This window comes from Schistocerca serialis, chromosome 11 (genome assembly GCF_023864345.2).
Source record: "Schistocerca serialis cubense isolate TAMUIC-IGC-003099 chromosome 11, iqSchSeri2.2, whole genome shotgun sequence".
Lineage (NCBI taxonomy): Eukaryota > Metazoa > Arthropoda > Insecta > Orthoptera > Acrididae > Schistocerca > Schistocerca serialis.
In genome coordinates this window covers 54,205,635-54,228,386 of record NC_064648.1, presented here as the reverse complement: position 1 = coordinate 54,228,386, position 22,752 = coordinate 54,205,635, and the positions used below count along the sequence as shown (strand labels likewise).

Genomic DNA, 22,752 nt, shown 5'->3' with positions numbered 1-22,752 from the left:
CAAATACAGGATTTTAACTGAACCAGCATTAGCAGCTCCACCTAGTGCAGGTAAAATAGTCGAAGTTCAGCCTGAAACACTAAACAGTCTACATCTAGAATATATAAATTACGGTAACTAAATGGAATCATAGATCGATTACGACTGTTTACAGCTTTAGCTGGTGAAGAGATTGCAGATCACATGAACAAAATATTATCGATCTTACCTGGGCTACGAAAATTATGCATCGTCGAGTAAGTGTGGAGAGAGTTGTTCATGAGCTTTACAGACCTGCATGCAGAATATATCTGATAATACGAGGAATGGATTATGCATGGCAGGCTGATCTCTTGGACATGCAAAACTACTTACAATCAAATAATGGCGTCAAGTACGAGGTGTGGCTAGAAAAAAACCGGACTAGTACTGGTGAAACAATAAAACGAATGCAATAAGGCTAAAAGTCGCGTAGCCTGTCACGTGACTCTCGCTCCGCCTACTGCTCGAGTTTCATCTGCCTCCTGCACTCAGTCTGCCCGTGGCGTCTGTTTTAAGTAGTTGACGTTTTGTCTGTGCGTCGGAAAATGTTGAGTGTACGGAAAGAACAGCGTGTTAACATCAAATTTTGTTTCAAACTAGGAAAATCTGCAAGTGAAACGTTTGTAATGTTACAACAAGTGTACGGCGATGATTGTTTATCGCGAACACAAGTGTTTGAGTGGTTTAAACGATTTAAAGATGGCCGCGAAGACACCAGTGATGACACTCGCACTGGCAGACCATTGTCAGCAAAAACTGATGCAAACATTGAAAAAATCAGTAAACTTGTTCCTTGTCAACTCCTGTTAACTCAGACACTGGTCTGATTGTTAAACGGCGATCTTGTCGAACAAGTTTACCGATTTTTTCAATGATTGCATCAGTTTTTGCTGACAATGGTCTGCCCGTAAGAGTGTCATCACTGGTGTCTTCGTGGCCATCTTTAAATCGTTTAAACCACTCAAACACTTGTTGTAACATTACCAACGTTTCACTTGCAGATTTTCCTAGTTTGAAACAAAATTTGATGTTAACACGCTGTTCTTTCTGTACACTCAACATTTTCCGACGCACAGACAAAACGTCAACTACTTAAAACAGACGCCACGGGCAGACTGAGTGCAGGAGCCAGATGAAACTCGAGCAGTAGGCGAAGCGAGAGTCACGTGACAGGCCACGCGACTTTCAGCCTTATTGCATTCGTTTTATTGTTTCACCAGTACTAGTCCGGATTTTTTCTAGCCACACCTCGTACGTTCTCCCAGTCACAGACACATTCCAATTTCGCTTGGGCCTTACCTTTGAATGTAAAGACAGGGAAGGAGGTTTGAGAGGTTTCTGAACAGTTGTTGCAGACAGGACTAAATCGACTGTCCATCAACCTTGAAGACATATGATGGAAGTGAATTTTACGATAGACATTTCAAAGCAGAATTTGAATTAAGTGGGATAAACCACTACTCAACATTCCCATATTTGGAAACTAGTATTACCAAATGGTTGAACTGGACCATCAAAAATGGAATGTGGAAGCAATTTAATCTTCAATGTATGTGCAAATGGCTGAACATACAGCCAAAAATCATCGACGAGTATAATCGCATTATTCACCACAGAATTAAGAGCAAACCTATTGAAGTCACAAAGGAATTACAGCAGGGCTTAACAACTGGCCGGTTTTGAGCACGAGTACTCGCGTGTGCTCAGGCCCGTGATCGCGAGCAGGTGCAAGGTCGCGGAGTAGGGAGGGAGGGGAGGGAGGGGAAATGCGCGCGCACGTTTGAATAGGGCCGCAGCGTGCCTATTGAATTCGCGCCGACTGTGTAACGTTTAAAGTACTACGATCAGCTCTAACAGTCACTTCGCTGGTTAAGAATCATGTCAATTCGCCGTTGTGTAACCCCAACCATGCTTTCGCAGTTGAACCCCCACTGGGAGGAATTGTATCTGTTTACAGAAAAAGATGGTGTTGCAAAATGTTTAGCATGTCACAAAACGCTGAATTCTTTTAGGAAATTGAATTTGCAGCGACATTATATGTCGTACCACGCCAAAGACTACGGAAGAGGAAAATGTGATGGACCAGATCGTGCACGGGAAGTAATTAAACTTAAAAGGAAGCTATCCGAAGAAGATCTGGACGACGAAGGAAAAACAACTGAGGCAGCTCTCAGAGTGAGCTACAAAATTGCTTTGCTTTAAGCAAAATCCCTGCGCCCCTTCACTGATGGCGATTTAATAAAAGAATGTTTGGTAGTTGCAGCAGAACATTTGTGTCCATCTCAAGTTGAACAGTTTCGGATTGTGCCATTATCTAACATGACCATTATGCGTCGCACACAGGACATGGCAGACGACGTCCATAGCCATCTTGCAAATATCTGTAAAGATTTTATGGCGTATTCTCTAGCTCTGGACGAAAGTGTTGATATCACTGGAACAGCGCAGCTTGCCATATTTATTAGAGGTGTTAATAGAGATCTTCAGGTGAAGGAGGAGCTCCTCGATGTAGTAGGAGGTGATATTTTAAGTAGTGTTGAAGAAAGTGTTGAAAATATAGGATTGTCGTGAAATTCTTTAGTTTCAGTGTCTACAGACGGTGCACCAGCGATGACAGGGAACAAATCAGGTTTCGTTGCGCTGTTGAAGGAGAAAATGCAAAAACTGGCCATGCCGAATAAAATAAGGGGCGTTCAGTGTGTGATCCACCAGGAAAACTTATGTGCAAAGAGTATCACTCTAAAAAATGTGATGAGTGTTGTTGTTCGTACAACCAATTATATAAGGAAGCATGGGCTACAACACAGGCAATTTAAAAGCTTTCTTGAGGATGTAGAAAGCCAGTATGGTAGCCTGCCTTATTAATGAGATAAATATGTTCATGGAAATAAATAACATGTGTGTTCCTGAATTGAAAGAGCCTTCATGGAACTGTGATCTCGCGTCCTTAGCAGATTTAACTAGCCATCTGAATGCTTTGAACATTTCACTACAAGGTAAAGATCTGCTAATTACTCATTTCATAGATAGAATACGAGCTTTTAAAATGAAATTTACACTTTGGGTGAGTCAGCTGGAAACAGGAAATCTAGCTCATTTTCCTAAATTATCATCCATGCAAGATGTTCACAAAGATTGTGAACGTTATTCACATAGTTTAGTTGCCTATAAGGAAGAATTTGATCAACGCTTTCAAGATCTGACAGCACTAGACAGTGATTTTGATCTGTTCTCCTCTCCATATTCAGCGAATATTGAAGAGATTCGTCCCGAGCTGCAACTAGAAATTATTGACCTGCAGTGTGACAGAGAATACAGAGACAAATTTCAGAACAAGAAAAACATTTTGGAATTCTACAGACACTTCCCTCAGGATAGATTTCCTTGTTTGCACAAACTGGCGGCTACAATAATATCAGTGTTCGGTTCCACGTATGTTTGTGAACAACTGTTCTCTGCAATGAAATGTAACAAGACGCGCCTGAGAAACGCATTGTCTGATCGAAATTTAAACTGCTCGCTGCGCCTACAATGCGCAAGAACATTACTTCGAACATAGACGCAATTGTAAAGGGCAAAAAGTACAAGGTAACCGAGAATCCCACACTTCAGTGACACCTTTTATTGTGTAACAGTTCACAAATTAATACGAATGTAGATGCATACACTAAGTAAAATTATGTGGCACGTGTACATTCTCCTTTATTTGTTTCATTTGTCGCAGTAATAATTCGTGAGTGATATCCCTGTGGGTGGCCACGGATTTACATTGACCGGCGGCAGCCGTTGTGTGCCCCACGTGACTTTCCCCACTCTCCGCTCTGGTCCGGTAGTGGGGGTAGCGTGCTCGCGCTGCTCAGTGCTCGCGCCTTGCTGCTCACAGCTTGCTCCGCGAGCACGTATGTTGTGAAGCCCTGAATTACAGGAAAGCTTTGAACCCATTATGTTCCTCACAGAGCAGGTCATATGATGTCAAAGGAACAGGGCATTGATGAAATGGCTTAGTTTCTCATCAAAGCTCAACAGCTGAGTGAACACCCACAATTTGCTATGTAATTCGAAAAGCAAAGCTGAAACCATGCAGTAGTGTGACATGAGTGCTACGAAACGTATCAACAAAGTTGGAGGTGGTATTCTCGAGAATCTGCCATCAGAACTGTGTATCTCTGGATACAATTTCTGTGGAGCTGGAACAAAACTAAAATAGCACCTAGCTTATGGTGATAAGGGCTTTAAGGGGATACGGAATCGGATTTTGGGTTAAAAAATCGAATTTTTTTTATTGGCATATTATATTCTGCCATGTTTCCTCTTTAAAATGACGTATCATACATAGCTCTACTACAATTATAACTACTTTATTTTTATATATTTGTGAGATCGGGTATTGCGCTTTAGTTATACACGTCTCTCGTGGCTGACCATGAACTTTTTGGCAGTACCTTTAAAGTGACATGAATTCAAATATCCCGGTTTCCAGCGACTATTTATACACTAGTTGCCCGAAAATGTTTATCTCTGGTTTCCTCAAGTTACTCTTTGACTTTGTGGCGGGACTGTTTTGTAAATAGTGTGATATAAGAAAGTAGTTGTTGTTGAGTTATTTCGTATTTAGTGCTTCATTTTTCGCAGTGAAAATGCCTAGAGCTAAAGCAAAAGTATTTAAAAAGCGTGTGAACTGGCAAAAGAAAAGAAATAATGATTCATTAGCAAAGCAAAGCAGTTCATCATCATCACTGTTGGAAAATGTGAATCCACTTATTACTGATTTGCCGAACGAACTTACACCAAATGAAAACAGTGCTTCTCATAAAAAACTAAGAGATTTGGAAGAGAAATATAATTTACTTGATAGAGGGAATGAAGTTTTTGAACTCATTGATACGAATATATTGTGTGAAGCTCTTGAAAACAGTTTGTGCTGCAAAAAATGTCATGGAAACGTTTCTCTGAAAGTAGAATCCCATGTTGGCCTGGCTGCCCAGTTTAATTTAATATGCAGTGTTTGTAAATACAGCTGTAAGTTTCCAAGTTCGGTTTCAGTAACTGTAAATAATGGATACAAGAAAACTGAACTTTATAGTGTAAATATTAGGTTAGTTTATGGATTGCGAGCAATTGGTAAGGGCAAAGCAGCTGGTGATATGCTATGTGGTGTTCTAAATCTTCCAAGTGCACCTTCAAAGTTTGAAGCTTACAATTATGTACTAGGATCTGCAGTTGAAGATGTAGCACAGAAGTCAATGCAGGTTGCTGTGGAAGAAGCAGTGGAAGAAAATGACGGCAGTCGTGACCTCACAGTGGCGTTTGATGGCACTTGGCAGAAAAGGGGCCACACCTCCAACAATGGTGTTGTAACAGCAACTAGTGTTGATACTGGCAAGGTTATTGATGTTGCAATAATGTCTAAATACTGTAGGTGCACAGGCAGGCTGAAAAATGAACACAGTGATGACTGTATTGCTAATTATTATGGTAGTAGTGGTGGCATGGAGGTTGCTGGGGTGAAGAAAATTTTTCATCGCTCTTCACAGTGGTATAATGTTCGCTATGTCAAATATCTGGGAGATAGTGACTCTAAAGCATTCAAAGAAGTTTTGGAAAGCAAACCATATGGGAACAGTGTAAATATAAGCAAACTTGAATGTATAGGACATGTGCAGAAGAGAATGGGTGCCAGGCTGAGAAGGTTAAAATCAGTTATGAAAGGGAAAAAACTAGATGATGGGAAAACCTTGGATGGCAGAGGAAGATTGACTGATTCCATAATAGACCACATTCAGAACTGCTATGGCCTTGCAATCAGGCAAAATACAGGCAATCTTGAAGAAATGAGGAGAGCTATATGGGCTTTATATTTCCACACTGCATCCACGGATGAGCATCCACAACATGGTTTGTGCCCCAAAGGTGAAAACAGCTGGTGTAAATACAATAGGGGACTAACAACAGGAGAGAAATACATTCACCACCACAGTCTACCATCAGCCATCATGGCAGAAATAAAGCCCATTTTCAGAGATCTGGCTGACAGAAGTCTTCTGATGAAATGTCTTCACGGAAAAACGCAGAACCCCAACGAGTGCTTGAATAGTGTGATATGGCATCGTCTCCCAAAAACAGTGTTTGTCGGAATTAATACACTACATTTTGGTGTGTATGATGCTGTGGCAACCTTCAATCTTGGAAATATAACTAAATGCCAGGTCCTTCAAAAGTTGGGTATGTGTGTTGGTTCCCGTACGGTACGTGCTATGTTCTTTTTAGATCAGCACAGACTAAGGCATGCTGATAATATAATCAAGACATTAGTGAAAAAAGCAAGACAGGTGCAGAGGGGTGCCAAAAGAAGACTTGAAGATGATTATGAAGACTGTGAAGGGGGTATTAGCTACGGATCAGGAATGTTTTAATCTTCTTTCTCCGTTTCCCGTAAGTTTACTTTTTACTTCATCTAGGAACATTATCTCAGGTACTGGTCAACCTAGAAGTCTGAAATATTTATGACGTAGTGACATAGGTCCCTATTACATACTGAAACAACGATTTTTTAATTACTTGATTTACAAAAGACTTAGGGGTGATAGTCTAGTAAAAAGCGATGGAAAAAATTTACTTAAAAATAAATGTACAATATCTCTGTAATAAAATACTTTGACAATAAACTGTTGTTTCAGTATTGTTGTAACATATGAATGCACATACAGTAAAATTTTTACCTCTCTGTCTCCAGTAGTTTGTGAGAAAATGTTCCCTATAGTAGGCATATATTAACATTGCGGGGATAGGTGATTCCGTATCCCCTTAATGCATTGGACAATGTATACAAAGTGCACATCATTGCCTACACTACAAAGATCACTGTATTGCAGAGCAAATATTCATTGATAAGGCTACACAGGTGTGTCAAGGGACAGATATTCATGCAGCACAAGCTATTTCTGAATATATGGTTGATAAGGCAATGTTTGCTCGAACTTAAATTGGATACTGGACTAACCTTCAAGCATTCCTGAATTCAGTTCACTGTATACTAAAGAAGAAGAAAAACCTATGGGATATTTAAAAATTGGTGACCGCTGCAAAAGGTGCCTTTAGGCAGAAAGAAGGAAGGAAATGATGTGTTAAAACGCCCACGTTCCTACAAGTATCAAAGACATCTGATGGAATAATTCTGTTTCTGATACCTGCATTTGCTGGGCTGTCAGCTACTGGTTTCATTAGCTAGGAGAGCTGATATAATTCAAGCAGTACAGAACGCCCGAAAAAGCGAAAAGTAATTACAAGCAGCTGAAAGTCATAGTATGACCATGGAGGCCATTGCTATAGGTAAAGGCCTATATTTACATGGCTTCGGTTGTACATGAAGGCCCACAGAAATGATACTGGAAAAAAGGATTAATAACACAGATCTGGTTAAACTCGTCAGCAAACTTAAAATCACGAGATTTTACAGCGTGTTTATAAAGGATACATTGCCTAAGACAATGTGGAAATCCAAGAAACATGGAACTGTCAATTTAGATGTTGTTTGGGGTATGGAGCTCTTGGTGATTTAAGGCCACCTGAAGAACTGTATTGTCACTTCACCAATAGGAACCAGCTGATGTACAATGTTCGACGCTACCATGACTTCAGTTCATACCTCTGAGGATATTTCTGCATGATATTTTTCCTGAAAATTGCATAAAAACAAGCAGTATGCAAGTCTCCACGTCATTTGAATCTGCGATGAAACTATGTTCACTCTAATCCTAATTGGTTTAAATTGAAAGCAAACTACTTTCCTCCAATATATGTGCAGGGGGTAGCGATGTACAGCACTGACTGGCTGGAAACATACGAAAGCATAGCTAACGTCACTGAATTAATAATAAATTGCATCTAGAGAATTGGGAAGTTGTGTCAATGCCTCTTGGCACTTGCAACACTGAAAATTCATATGTATACTTGAAACGTTTTGTTAAGGGATTTGAGGTATGAGGTGAAGGCAAACGTTAATATGTTTAAATCAAAGATAGAAACAAAACACATTGCGGACTTCAGTCACAAATATTTAATAGGATGGCTACTAGGTTTCTCAGAGGGACAAGTGATGGTACATAATACTGATAAAATTTTTGAGTTATCAACTGGTGAACCGACTGCCAGTCAGTACAATTCGTGTAGAGTGTAATATTGTAAAGAATTTTGTACCTCGACGACAGATTAGTCCATATTATTTATGCATTTTTTCCTATAGTGAGTCTTGCTTACAAAAGTGAAGAAAATGACGTCTACAATGAATATGGGCTGCTACATGAAGCCAAGGTGGCGAAGGGTTCACAACCATCAGGAATGTGGCAGGTACTGTGAAATTAAGCTGCAAAGCAGAAGCCAAAAGTGAACTCCACGAGGTAACTGAGATGAATGGCATGACCCATACTAGAAGGCAAGGGAGTCATGGAATAAGAGGGAATAAGATGAGTGGTCAGGCGCCAAAGAGAAACGGCATGCCTATCCACTGAGGAGGACATCATGCCAGTATGACTAGTTGTTCAGCATCTTCTGCATAGACTCTCAACCGGGCTCGTGTAAAAGCCACCAGTGGTGAAACATGTTCCATGATGGTGGAGTGTGTTAAGACAGCAAATGATGAACAGAAGTGCAGAGGAATGAACTAAACACCCATAATCTACTTATGAATGGACATGGGATTTTAAAAAAATGGAGGAGGGTGGTCTGATCCGCTCCCCTGGAAGTACCACTTAGGAGATGTAGGACACTGAGGAACTGGGTACCATGTACAGCCAGGTAAGAATACATGGGAGGACCAAGTAAGTTTCCTATCAGATATTAGCAACAGGAATTTTCTAGTTTCAATGAATGGAAGAACGAAAGGTGCAAGATGTAAAGATGGTGTAAGAAACTCATTACACAGCCAAATATTCATACAAAAGGTTTTGGCAGTGGAAAAGTGAAAGCCACTGTCCATGCTTCACGAGAAAAGAAGATAGGAACGACGCTGAAGACGTCACACAAGGAGACACGTTTGTGTGGAACTGTAACAGAGTTTAAAATCCTTGGCGAAAAGGGAGCTGAGACGCCTGTTGGGTGATTCCATAATATGGTTGCTTGGGATAGCAAAGACAATGATACCCAGGACGAGCATTCAGGCAACCCGTTTTCGTGGATAAATGTGTGTGACAAGTCAAACCATATAAACCTTGAGACCACTTTGCCCCATTTACTAGAGGAAGTTTTGAAAGACAGACAGCTTATAAAGCCCCACATGTACGGACTACAGATACCAGCCCTCCAGCAGATGTATCAGGACGATGGTTCAAAATGTGGAGAGCGTATCTCCCCAAGCGAATCATATCGCTGCATGCCTCAGTCCACCAGGGACCAAGACACACTACAGTAAACTTGAAGTGCACGGTATGGAACATCCTTCGGTGGTAAGGATAACATTTGGAAGATACTTTACGTGGTCTTCACAGCTGTGTGAAGGTCGTGAGGGAGGGGTATAGCCTCCAGTCGGCCTTAGGATGTCAAAGTTAGCGTAAGGAGGGCTATGCGTGAAGTGTTCAGTGAGTTCGAAAGTAAAATTCTATGTACCGATTTGACAGAAAACCCTAGGAAGTTCTGGTCTTACGTTAAATCAGTAAGTGTATCGAAAAAGCATATCCTGACACTCTGGGATGATGATGGCATTGAAACAGAGGATGACACACGTAAAGCTGAAATACTAAACACCTTTCTCCAAAGCTGTTTCACAGACGAAGACCGCACTGCAGTTCCTTCTCTAAATCCTCGCACGAACGAAAGTATACCTGACATCGAAATAAGTGTCCAAGGAATAGAAAAGCAACTGAAATCACTCAACAGAGGAAAGTCCACTGGACCTGACAGGATACCAATTCGATTCTACACAGAGTACATGAAAGAACTTGCCCCCCTTCTAACAGCCCTGTACAGCAAGTCTCCAGAGGAATGGAAGGTTCCAAATGATTGGAAAAGAGCACAGGTAGCCCCAGTTTTCAAGAAGGGTCGTCGAGCAGAAGCGCAAAACTATAGGCCTATATCTCTGACATCGATCTCTTGTAGAATTTTAGAACATGTTTTTGCTCGTGTATCATGCCATTTTTGGAAACCCAGAATCTACTCTGTAGGAATCAACATGGATTCCGGAAACAGCGATCGTGTGAGACCCAACTCGCTTTATTTGTTCATGAGACCCAGAAAATATTAGATACAGGCTCCCAGGTAGATGCCATTTTCCTTGACTTCCGGAAGGCGTTCGATACAGTTCCGCACTGTCGCCTGATAAAGTAAGAGCCTACGGAATATCAGACCAGCTGTGTGGCTGGATTGAAGAGTTTTTAGCAAACAGAACACAGCATGTTGTTCTCAATGGAGAGACGTCTACAGACAAAGTAGCCTCTGGCGTGCCACAGGGGAGTGTTATGGGACCATTGCATTTCACAATATATATAAATGACCTAGTAGTGTCTGAAGTTCCATGCAGATGATGCTTTAGTATACAGAGAAGTTGCAGCATTAGAAAATTGCAGCGAAATGCAGGAAGATCTGCAGCAGATAGGCACATGGTGCAGGGAGTGGCAACTGACCCCTAACAGAAACACATAATGTATTGCGAATACATAGAAAGAAGGATCCTTTATTGTATGATTATATGATGGCGGAACAAACACTGGTAGCAGTTACTTCTGTACAATGTCTGGGAGTATGTGTACGGAACGATTTGAAGTGGAATGATCATATGAAATTAATTGTTGGTAAGGCGGGTGCCAGGTTGAGATTCATTGGGAGAGTCCTTAGAAAATGTAGTCCATCAACAAAGGAGGTGGAGGTGGCTTACAAAACACTCGTTCGACCTATACTCGAGCATTGCTCATCAGTGTGGGATCCGTACCAGGTCAGGTTGACAGAGGAGATAGAAAACATCCAAAGAAGAGCGGCGCGTTTCATCACAGGGTTATTTGGTAAGCATGATAGTGTTACGGAGATGTTTAGCAAAATCAAGTGGCAGACTCTACAAGAGAGGCGCTCTGCATCACGGTGTAGCTTGCTGTCCAGGTTTCGAGAGGATGCGTTTCTGGATGAGGTATCGAATATATTATTGCTTCCCCCTACTTATACCTCCCGAGGAAATCACGAATGTAAAATTTGAGAGATTCGAGCGCGCACGGAGGCTTTCCCGCAGTCCTTCCTGCGAACCATACGTGAGTGGAACAGGAAAGGGAGGTAATGACGGTGGCACGTAAAGTGCCCACCGCCACACACCGTTGGGTGGTTTGCGGAGTATAATGTAGATGTAGAAATTTGCCAATTGGATTTGCACTCAGGTGGGGTAGGAGTCGGCGCATGGATAGCACACAGGAAGTGATCACTTGAGTATGTGTCAGGTTGATACAGCGCGCACCGCTATCATGTGATCTTGTTTAGAGCACGCGCTATAATCGATTATAGTTCGCTGTTCTAGTGTGGGTGGGGCTCCAGTGGTGATTTGCTATTACGTCACTGGCGTGTGTTCGTGGTGGCTGGCGGAAAGTGAAAGGTAGTCGGTTTCTCGATATTGCACGGAACATGAAGTTCGCTCTGCCTGACCTGCTGGTGACTAGCGCTAAGGTGGTTGTACCTCGCAATATGAGCAGAGTGGTCTGGGGTGGATCAACTCGCCGCTGTGCTGGCCATGCGCTGGTGATTAATTGGCGTCGGGTTACTTGTTCTGCCTGCCTGTCCGATGAGGAGGTCCGGTGGGGTCCTGTGATACTCTGGCCCGGAGACAACCAGTTGCTAAATTTTGGAGTCGTCTGCCAGGTTAGGGTGTGAGCTCGGTTGGCTAGTCAGATATTCTGCTGGAAGCTCCAGCTGCGGTTTCTGAACTTCATTCTGATGTGGGACGGCGTTATTGGAAGTTTATGCTGTGTGTGTGTGACACATCACGATATTCATTGGTACTAATTTATTTACTCAACTGGAGTATCTTTTGTTTATACCGCTGAGTGGGTCGTTACCCACGCGGTCTGCTCAGCGTAACCTTTGGTGGTGCCTGTATGTTCCTTTTTGAAGGAATTCATGTAGGTGGATCCTGTTGCCTGCCCGGAGTTGCGTTCATGTATGGTATATTTGGCATTTGACATATTATGTAAAGTCTGCCTAAGGAAGGCGGTTTTGGACAGTATACGTATAGTGAATTACTTCCACTTAGTATATATGGTCTTCTGGGACCTGAACAACACGATCTCGTCAATTTGGTTTGTGTCACAGCATTTAGTGGTATGTTCCGTATTTTTATCTTACTGTGTTATTATTAACTTGGTGGAATGGTCGCGTTTGGTGTTGTTAAGGCATTTCTAAGACTGTGGTTTGACTATTCATGTGTGCTTGACTTTTATTGTTTTGCTTATTAAGATTTGTGTGTGTTGGCTTCCGGCACCTGTTAAGAGCGCCTGAGTTAACGGTGCTGTGGTTATGATGTGCTGTCGGGATGTTATATTGTTATTCCATTTTTAAATTTTATCTTGTGTTGATATTATCTGTCGTGTGTTACAAAACATAACCAACATGCGTATGTGATGGGCAGTTGTGGGAGGCATGTCGGGGAGCTCTCAGCATTTATTTCGGGGACCGTTTCTAGTGGGAAGGCTCTGAAGTGTGAGAGCTCGGTCATCTGTGATTGTGTTGGGAGTTGCCCTTGCCCTTTGGTTGTATCAAATTATTATTTTGTTATTATACTTATTGGTTGTGTGTTGCGCTTCTTTTATTTTATGGTGCCAAGTGCCATTATCTTTCTCAAACTTCTTTCACATAAAAAATTTTAAATTGTAATGCCAAGTTAACTTATTATTTGATCTTGGTCTGTGGTGTAAAATCTTTTAAAGCACCATTGTAATTTGTTCTTGCAGAATAAATTTCTCTTATTTTATGGTGCCAAGTTGCCATTATTATTATTAATGTTTTTTAGTTTATTGCTGCTCTTAATGTTTTCCGTATTTATGGTGCCAACTGTCATCATTCTTAAAGGTTTTTATAAATGATCTTAAGTTGTATTGCCAAGTTAACTTATTATTGGATTTTGTCTCTTGGCTATACTCTAAAAGCTGTTTGGGGATTATTGGGTGGAAATCCTTGGATAATTGTCCTATAAGAACACACATTCCAAAGATGACAGGTGAGCTGGACAGTGCAGAATGAGAAGTCCAAATGGTAAGAAATGTGCATTGAATCTGAAAGGAACGTGGGTGCTCTAGTGGTAAGAGATGATTCGGAAGGTCAGCTAAGAGGGAACCTCTTGGACAGGTTCTCTAAGAGCCCCAAAGCAGATGGTGGGCAGTGAAGTTGCCAAGCAGCAAAAAGGAGTGAGGGAGCTGACCAATGAGCTACAGTAAGTCTGACTTGGTAACAGCAAATGATGGAGAGGTGTAGATGTTGCAAAGAGAAAAGGTGAAATGAGGAAGGGCAATGCTGATTGCAACAGCTAGCAGTCGCATGTTAAATGAGATGGATGGCCAGCATGGCTCCCACATGAGGTGGAATGCTGTCCTTGGAGGTAAAGGTCACAGAGGACCAGAAAGAAACATGAAACGTCAAATGGGTTGTGAGGTTAATTGTTTTTCTTGGAAGCAGAAAACAAGCGGACACTGCAATTCCAAGAGCAGCTGTAATCCCTCCTGGGATCTAATGCCATGAATTTTCCATTGGAGAAGTCATAATGGGGATTGGGGAAGAGGGAACAAATGAATATTAGTCACCTTGGTGGCTGCTGAGTGCAAGCCTTCAAAAATCCACTGTTACAGGGGGAAGAGGCTGGAGAATCCTGTTCCATGAGATCTACAAACATATTGGCACTCTCTCTGGGTCAGTCTGAATTCCACGGCAGAAAATCGGTAGGCAGTGGGCACCAGCAAAATGGAGGTCAGCCAGATAAGGGTACATATGCCAACACCACTGAAGTGGATCTCCAAGTCAGGGAAGGAGAAGACCATTTGTTTTTGTTAGAGTTCTTAGAACTTTCTAGTTGACGGATGAAGAGTATGTTTTTAGCTGTAGAAAGTCTTTGCAGGAGTATTGATTTTGTCCTTTCAGCTTGACAGTTGTGTAGCACATGATTCCGCCACCAAATGTAAAGATCTGATTGCTTGTTGCGTAGCTGTAGTAGGAGACAGGGATGCTATTGTGACCTGTGTGATTTCACTACTGCACACTGACTTGAAGTTGGAAGTCTTGGTGGGCATATCCTCCATTACGCACGGCATAGCAAAAATGGTACTGTAATTGCCAGATGGTAAAATGCACGGATTTTAACTAGCTAACAATTTCAAGTGACAGGGTGGGGTTTGATGGCCTTCACTCAGATCTACTGGGTGCTAGCTCATTAAGACACTTGGGACATTCACGGGATTACATTTGATACAGCAGAGAGGAGGCGAACAGCTGCCCTCGTGAGCATCTCTGCCAAAAGTAACACACTTGGCCATGTTTTGACTGGATACACGATTTATTATAATGTTGACATTTGTACGAACGCATCTGGTTTGGAATGTATGGTTGGACTGTGATTACTTCACAGCCTCCCTTAATCTTTGAGGCAAAAACTACTCGAGCAAATGGTAGAAAATGAGTGCATGTGGGTCCGCAGCTCATGGTCGTGCAGTAGCGTTCTCGCTTCCCGCGCCCGGGTTCGATTCCCGGCGGGGTCAGGGATTTTCTCTGCCTCGTGATGACTGGGTGTTGTGTGCTGCCCTTAGGTTAGTTACGTTTAAGTAGTTCTAAGTTCTAGGGGACTGATGACCATAGATGTTAAGTCCCATAGTGCTCAGAGACATTTGAACCATTTTTGAGTGCATGTGGGCATTAAGTTTGCATCCATCTTTATCATAAATGAGAAAAATTTCACAGAGTCTCCAACTGCAACACCTTCCAGAATAAGGCATGCATTAGCTGTCGCAAAGAAATGACACTCTTCAGTATGTGACACCATGAGGAACCAAGGTGCATTTGGGAGGGCCTTCAAATCTATAGCCTCATTCTGTTTATGTTTATGTTTAGTAGACACACGCTAAGATGGTGATTGATACATTGCAAAAGAATCCCCCATGATTGCCAACATCTCCAATGGCATGCTCTTTCCAACTGGGAACCCCCTCAGAGGGGGATTCACCCACCGTAAATGATTATTCGCACCTCAGGTCACACCCCCCAAACTCCTGACAGAGGGACCAATTGGCAATTGTAAAGGTAACAGCTCAGTCACTCACCCTTCTGGGCCTGACCTGTATCAGAGGGTACATGAGAACCCTACCCATTGACCTGGAGCTGCCAATTATGCATTACCTTGTCACCTGTAATGTGTCTAACGAATGGGACAGCCTTCAGGAACATACCAGGATGAAGGAGAAACAAAAAGAATGAGGATTCACCAGTTAAGTCTTTACAGCCTTACTGAAAGTGGCACCAGCTACTTGTGTTTCTTCTTGATGGTGGCCCGTAAACGACTACAAGCTTGTGCGTTACCTGAGCACCACTGTGGCACCGCATTGAGAGAGGTGTTCACCACTATATTCATTAATCTGAAAGGCTGGGAATCAGCTCCAATTTTTGGATATATAGCCATTCACCCTTTCTTCTAACTTGTTCTACTGCGGTATGATATTAGCTTGTGCCCATCAAGATGAATCTGTTGAATTTAAATGCTTTCATGTGACATTCTGCATTAAACACAATACAGATGCTGATATGCCACCTGAACTTTTATTTTCCTGTGTGGATATCAGACATTTGCTCTATTTATCTAGGAATAGTCACATAACAGTTGTTGCAAAGAATAGTATTAAAGAATCATTACAGTAGTGCATTTTATAACTGAAGTACTGTCACAATTAATAAACAAAAATTTATATTTCTGAAGAAGTTCTGAAGTGAATTATGAAAACTTACCTTGCACTATCAGATGCACATCTTATTGAGGTTTCCACCTGAAATATTTGAAGAAATGGCCAGTGATTTACAACTGATGAGACAGTAAATACATAGAATTCTATTAACGCCCACCAACATGTGATTGGTCCACAAAATGCTGTAAGTTAGGCTTGAAAATATTATTTAAGAGGACATGATTAACTGTTGCAGTTAATGAAACAGAATGTTAGTAAGAATTCATTCTCCATTTTCTCACTGTCTTCAGTACTGTAAATAACTACACAAGCCAGTAATTTGGTTGTAGCTATACTTCCTACTAGACACTTCATATAGGAAAGTGACCAATAACATCTTTAATCTGTTATGCACTTACACTTCGTGTAACATTTTCTTTCACTTTTTTTCCGTTATGAAAACTGCCATGCACTGACAGATGAATCCATCATCATAAGTGACACATTTGGACCTTTGTGCTCTGGGCAGCCCAGACCAACTTGCAGAGGTGAGGAGTGACTCCTAAACCCAACCTTAAGTTCACACCCAGAACTACATACAGGCTTGGACCATTAAATATACAAACAACAATAAATATTGGCAAACTCAAAATAGTTTCACACATTGTAAATGGACAAGTTAAAATTGGTATTACAAAATATAACATTCACAGATGAAGAAATACCACAATCAGAGAACTGTAGATTCTTCACAGAGAACACAGGGAAGAAATTCACGAAACTACTACAGAACTAGGCTCTGCATTCATAAATGGCAATTATGTTCCAAACGGTACCAAATTTTTTTGGAGGACAACGGTTCAATCCCACACCCGACCATCCGGATTTAGGTTTTCCATGATTTCCCTAAATCACTCCAGGCAAATGCCAGGATGGTTCCTTTGTAAGGGCATGGCCGACTTCCTTCCCCATCCTTCCTAATCCAATTAGACCAATGACCTTGCTGTTTTGCCTCTTCCCCCATACAATCCAAAATCCAAATTTTTCATTACCTCCAGAAGTCTCTCTCCCTGCAATAATTCAATATTTAGGTGAGAGGTACATAATAATTAATGCACATGCACCAATAGATCAGGATAACAATGCAGAAGGTAAAACAGTCCTCAGAACAATGTTGAGAAGCATCTGATGAAGTTCCAGAGGAGAACATACAGATTTTATTTAACTTTTATCCTCAGACTGGCACAGAATGGAGATGAGAACATTATCTGCCAAACTGCTATTAAATGAATTTATTTACAACTGGAATTTTGACTTATGCCATTCTCAAGTGACAGCTTACTATGAACTAAGTCAGTGTTATTAAATGTCATGCCTAGTTCTTGGGGAGTGGATATTAAGATGTGGAGTATGACATGACTTTGATAGAAATTAGTACATGAAGTACTACCAATTTCTAGGCATACAGATTACAAAGACTCCCATCTTGTAAAGAAAATGGAATTTGTAAACATGGTTAACACGAAAGTATTACCTCACAAGTATTACCTCAAAAGGAATTATAAAGGATTCAGACATCACACTGAGATACCACTTGAGAATTGTAAAACTGCCAAATTAATTTTGAATAAGTATATTCCATATCAGTCCTGGTAGAAAATGTTTTCACTTATGAATGTCTGCCTGACTAGATGTAAGAAAAAAGGAAAACTACAAAGAAAAAGACATTTAGCATACACCACTAAAAAGATATGAGGACAACAATAATATGATTTGAGAATATCAGACAGCTTGTGTGCCAGTAACAAAGCACAATTCCGAAAAGATGATGAATTCCAGAGTCAGACATAGATATCTGTTGAAATTGACCATTACCACTGAATAATAAAAGTAAGATTCCTGGCCTAGAATAACTGATAACCATGTTCACATAAGATTCAATGAAATTCCATGAAAAGTTCAAGGAGACAACAGCAGAATTCTAAAATACAACATATATCAGAGATGGCTTAGGACAGGATGGTCCTGTGAAGGCCAAATAGATGGAGGACTAAAGGAGCAAAATACTATTGGAATACATCTGTAACATTTTAGAAGGCTTATGACTATAAAGCAAGACTGCTTTATTTCAAAATTCTTAAAGAATTTGAAATACAGAAGACAACACGGGTGTTCTTAAAAGAACTACAGCCTCATTTGAGATAAGAACAGACTTTAGCCAAGGCAATGTACTAACTCCATTCTTCTTTCAGACTATACTAGAAAAGTGAATATTGAACAGATGGAGCAGTTCTCAGAATCTACTACCAGAAGTTGAATACTACTTGGTTAGAAAATTGATAATTTCAAAATTGTTTGTTCAACTTTTGTAGATAATTTAGCAATGCTGACAATGTAGAGAAACCACAGAACAGAGAGAAAGAAAAACAGTAGGAAAAGCATGATTACTTGTCCAGCAGTGAAGCAGTAATGGCTAACTACAGGACTGCAACATCCCTATCAAATACGAAGTGTGGGAGGGTCAGGGGAAGACAAATTTAAGGATCTATGAGAAGTCATGTAGCCAAATGGTGGGGAAAATGGAACCACAAAAGGAAGACTATAAAAGATGGACTCTGCATTTCAGTTAACAGAAGATATTTATAGTAAAAATTCATTCTCCAAAATTGCAGAACCTCCAACTTGCAAGGTAGTCATCTGGCCAAAATACACATCTGTATCACACAGAATACACATCTGTATCACAAATACTAATTTTAGAATCAACAAAAGATAGTGAAAATTACGAAAAAGAAAAGATATTAGGAAACAGAATACCACCACAAACATTTAAATTCAGAAACAATACAGACGTATAGATAAATATGTAGGAAAATAACTGGAGACAAAATTTGGCATACAAGGTTAATGAGTCTTAGCATACTGAAAAGAAAACTCTGTAGCAGTACTAAAACCATTAAAAAATCTCAATGCCTTACAAGAGTGCACAAAGACCTACAAGAAACTTGTATAAATTAGCAAGATATTTAAAACCAAACCAAATACAGAAACAGGATTGAGTTGGTAAATTCTCCACAGCATAACAGTTCCAAAAAGACAAGATAGAAACTGAACGTCAGGTGCGTGGAAAGAAAAACGTGTACAGAAGAAGGAGTAGCATAAATAACTGTAAAACCTTAGCTGGCCTGTAATTGATCAGGAAAAAAAAATTGTTCCATGTTTGTAGTACCTTCTCAGTAAAGCATAGCAATCGTATATGTACTGCAAAGAAGTTGCAGCAAGCAGCTCAAAGAGTCTCTGCAAATATGCAGATAACAGTATTTGGAGTGTTCTGTTAGGCTACAGCAGTGATTAGAAATATTTTGCAGTGGTGTTGTTATGCTGTCAGTACTGCTTGTATGCAGTCACAAAAGAGCAATGCATCCATCAAGAGCTGCACACTGCTGTGGTTACATATCTAGTGAACAAATACGATCATACAACAACAATGTACGTATGTATTCCTTTAGCTCGAAAGTTTGTAACTTGCCTTGATGGTATGGTATCCAGTAACTACTATGACTGAGGTATTCACTCAGTGATTGTTTACTTGCAGAGAAATAGAAGTATAGCAAAACAGAACACTCGCTTGATGTGAGACAAGCTGTTTTGCATGTCTTCAAGATTGGGAGTACTTCTAGGGACTATGGCATATCACAACCACAAACAAGTGTGCACAGTCAATAGCAAAAACATGAAACAACAGTAACCAATAAGCCAAGGTCAGGTCATCCCTGAAGAGAGAAAAGGAAGGACAGAATGATTTGTACGCAATCAGCTGGTGTTCCAAGAGAAACATCTCAACAAAACTTGTGAATCCATGTAACATGTTCGTTGCACTGGTGCATGTCTTCTGCCAATTGAATCCAATGTTACTAGATAGAAATAGATCTCCTGCAGCATTGAATATATGGCCATTTTTAAGGCAACCGGGAATTTTGACTGGAACACTGGACTTGTTATATTAAATTTGAGTGTAACACACCTCAATTTTGGGGGCAATTATTTGAAGAAACAAATGAATTTTATAAACTGCAATATATGGTATCAAGTCTTTGTAAGCACCACTGGAAATTAATTTGAACAAATAATGAACGTAACTGAAAATCTGTCATGCATTCAAACTTTCAAATATTATACGTGAGATAGTAATGTGAATCTACCATCAAATGCACAGGATTGATTGACACTGAACATTTCCCATTTAACATTGAAACATGAAAATCTATACATTTAATATTTTGCTCTGGTGAACTACGTTCCTTCTAAGTCAAGAGAAATGCCCTTAACCTACTATCCATTGGGGTTACTTTCCTGTGAGAAAAGGCCGACAACTGTGAGGCAGTATTTAAATTCACATTCATGTAACTTTTGCACTTGAATCTTTAAGCAATTTTAGGACTTTCCCAAGGTCAGTGCTATGATGGCAAGTAGAATTTTTGTCACACATTTAAACATAATCATAAACTCATTGACAAACAAAAGATGAATGCGGCCAAAATTAGTGAGGGACAGCAATAAACAAAGGATGCAAAAAATCCAAAATTCTAACTCTGCTGACTGATCTCTCAAAAAATCAGATGCATAGCCAACTGCTAATTTGTCACTTTCCAGCTATAAAATATTATTCACAAATATTATATAGAAAAACACTAAAATTGAATTCAACAGTACTATTTCAAACTGTGCAGCCCAACTTCAGGAGTTAAATAGAGCCCTGTATACTTTTTCATTCATTAATTTTATAAACACTGATTACAATAATGCTAAATAGTACTACATGTAAGCCAAAACTGCCACAAGCATAAACAATACATCAAACTGTACAGTGAATACATAGTTTGACTGGAACTCAACTGGATCCAGGGTATCTACAATTTGATTAGAACTACTCAATTAATTTGACTAGAGCTAAATGTACTCCACAATTCCATACACCAAAAGACAGCATATTTTACACTACACCCTTATCCTTATCAAATGTGTATTAGACAGGTTTTTGACAAATTAACTATTATGCAGTGTGATCAAGATGTGTCAAGTTCAATTGGTTGTAATTCAAACTTGGTAAGTGCTACGTAGTAACCTAAAGCACCATGTAAATGAGCAGGAAATTACAATCTCACCTGATATGACACGTTTGTTTGTATAGAAATATTTCCTTGTATTTAATTACTGTAACAGTTGCATATGATGGCAATTTATCATGTTTTCACTGATAATTAATGTAATATTTATCTCAGAATGTTTCGTAAGGTTCTAAAGTGACCAGCATGGGAAGGTGCTTATCTCAAGCCAGGCTTCACAAAATCCTCACCAGAGTACCAACTAATCCAGGAGGTTAATTGAGGAAGGACGATGGGAAAAATACAGAGACAGCACATGAGACACTGGAACTGCTCCTCAAAACTCGTTTTCCTCAATATGCTCTGGTGGATAACATAGACAAGAATGCAACCCCTGGAAGACAATAGTTCTCAGGCACTCAAAGAGAGAACTGAGAGTGTGGCAATCTCAGTAAAATCCAGTGGGCGGTGGGAACATCCTAATGGGTCAAGTCACCTGGCTCAGATGGAATCTTTCCAGCTCTCTTGAAACAAGTACGAGAGAATCCTATAAGAGTCCTGTGCAGGTTGTTCAGGGTTAGCCTAGCAGTGGGAGTCATTCCCAATGCCTGGAGGTCAGTGAAGGTTGTCTTTATTCCAAAGCCAGAGAGAATTTATCATATGAAGGCCAAGGATATGAGACCAATCAGTCGAGTTAATGTACATGCTGGGGAGAGGAGGCTAACTAGGGCTCCTCTACATTCAAAGTAACACACATAACCAGGTAAATCAAGTGAGACAGCTCTCCAACTATTTGTTAGGAGGGTGGAGAAAGACTTTCCTTTCCAGAAACAGCCCTCTGCATCTTCCTGGGCGTCAAGGGGGCTTTTAGTAACACAACCTTTGATTCCATGGTTAGGTCAGCAGAGGTGCATGATCTAGTGACCACTATATGTAGGTGGACTAGGGCCACCCTTAGTGGAAAGAGGGTAGAGGCCACATGATGAATGAAAAAATAGTAATTAACACCACTAGAGGTTGTCCACAAGGAGTTTTGTCCACTTTATTGTGGAATTTACTGGAGAACGAACTCATTGAGGAACTACATTACAGACAATGCTTTTGCCACGGATACGCAGATGACCTTGTCATAGTAATACCTGGCAAATTTGCTGACAAGGTTAGGAATATGGCACAAGGTGCACTGGACATTACACAGGACCTAAACGTTAATCCTAACAAGACTGTTGTGGTACCAATCACGAAGAAGGACATTTAAAGCTTTTTGATGAAACTCTATCTGTGAAGGGGATAGTGAAATATCTAGAAATAATCTTAGATGAGAAACTAACATGGACCCTTCACATTAAGAGCAACTGCTCCAACGTGAATTGTACTCTAGTGAGTACCAGAAGGCCTTGTGGCAAAAACTGGGGCCTAAGATCCTGATGTATGCACTGGACACACACAACAGTGGTTAGACTTAGGATCTCCTATGGGGCCGTAGTGTCGTGGAAGAATGTACAACAGCAGGCTGCAGCTAAGGAGCTTGCTAAGGTGCACAAACTGGCCTGCTTTGCCACAACAGGCAGAATTAGTAGCACACCAACCACTGGGATGTAAGTCATGCTGGACATGCCTCCACCACATCTTTGGGTTAAGATGAAGGCAGCAGCTGGTGCATACACACTCAAAACTGGTAAAAACTGGATCGCATTGGATATCCAGACTCACACACTAAAATATAGGAATGGCTTGAGAAATGC

The 22,752-nt window shown here is 40.6% G+C and overlaps 1 protein-coding gene across 1 annotated transcript in view; it reads right to left on the bottom strand.

The window, feature by feature from the left end:
- LOC126427307 (uncharacterized) overlaps positions 1-22,752 on the bottom strand; it is a 128,016-nt gene that overhangs the window by 19,825 nt on the left and 85,439 nt on the right. The window contains exon 6 of the mRNA XM_050089612.1: positions 15,967-16,004. Within this exon, the coding sequence (XP_049945569.1) occupies positions 15,967-16,004 (38 nt within the window). The remainder of the gene's footprint in view (positions 1-15,966; positions 16,005-22,752) is intronic.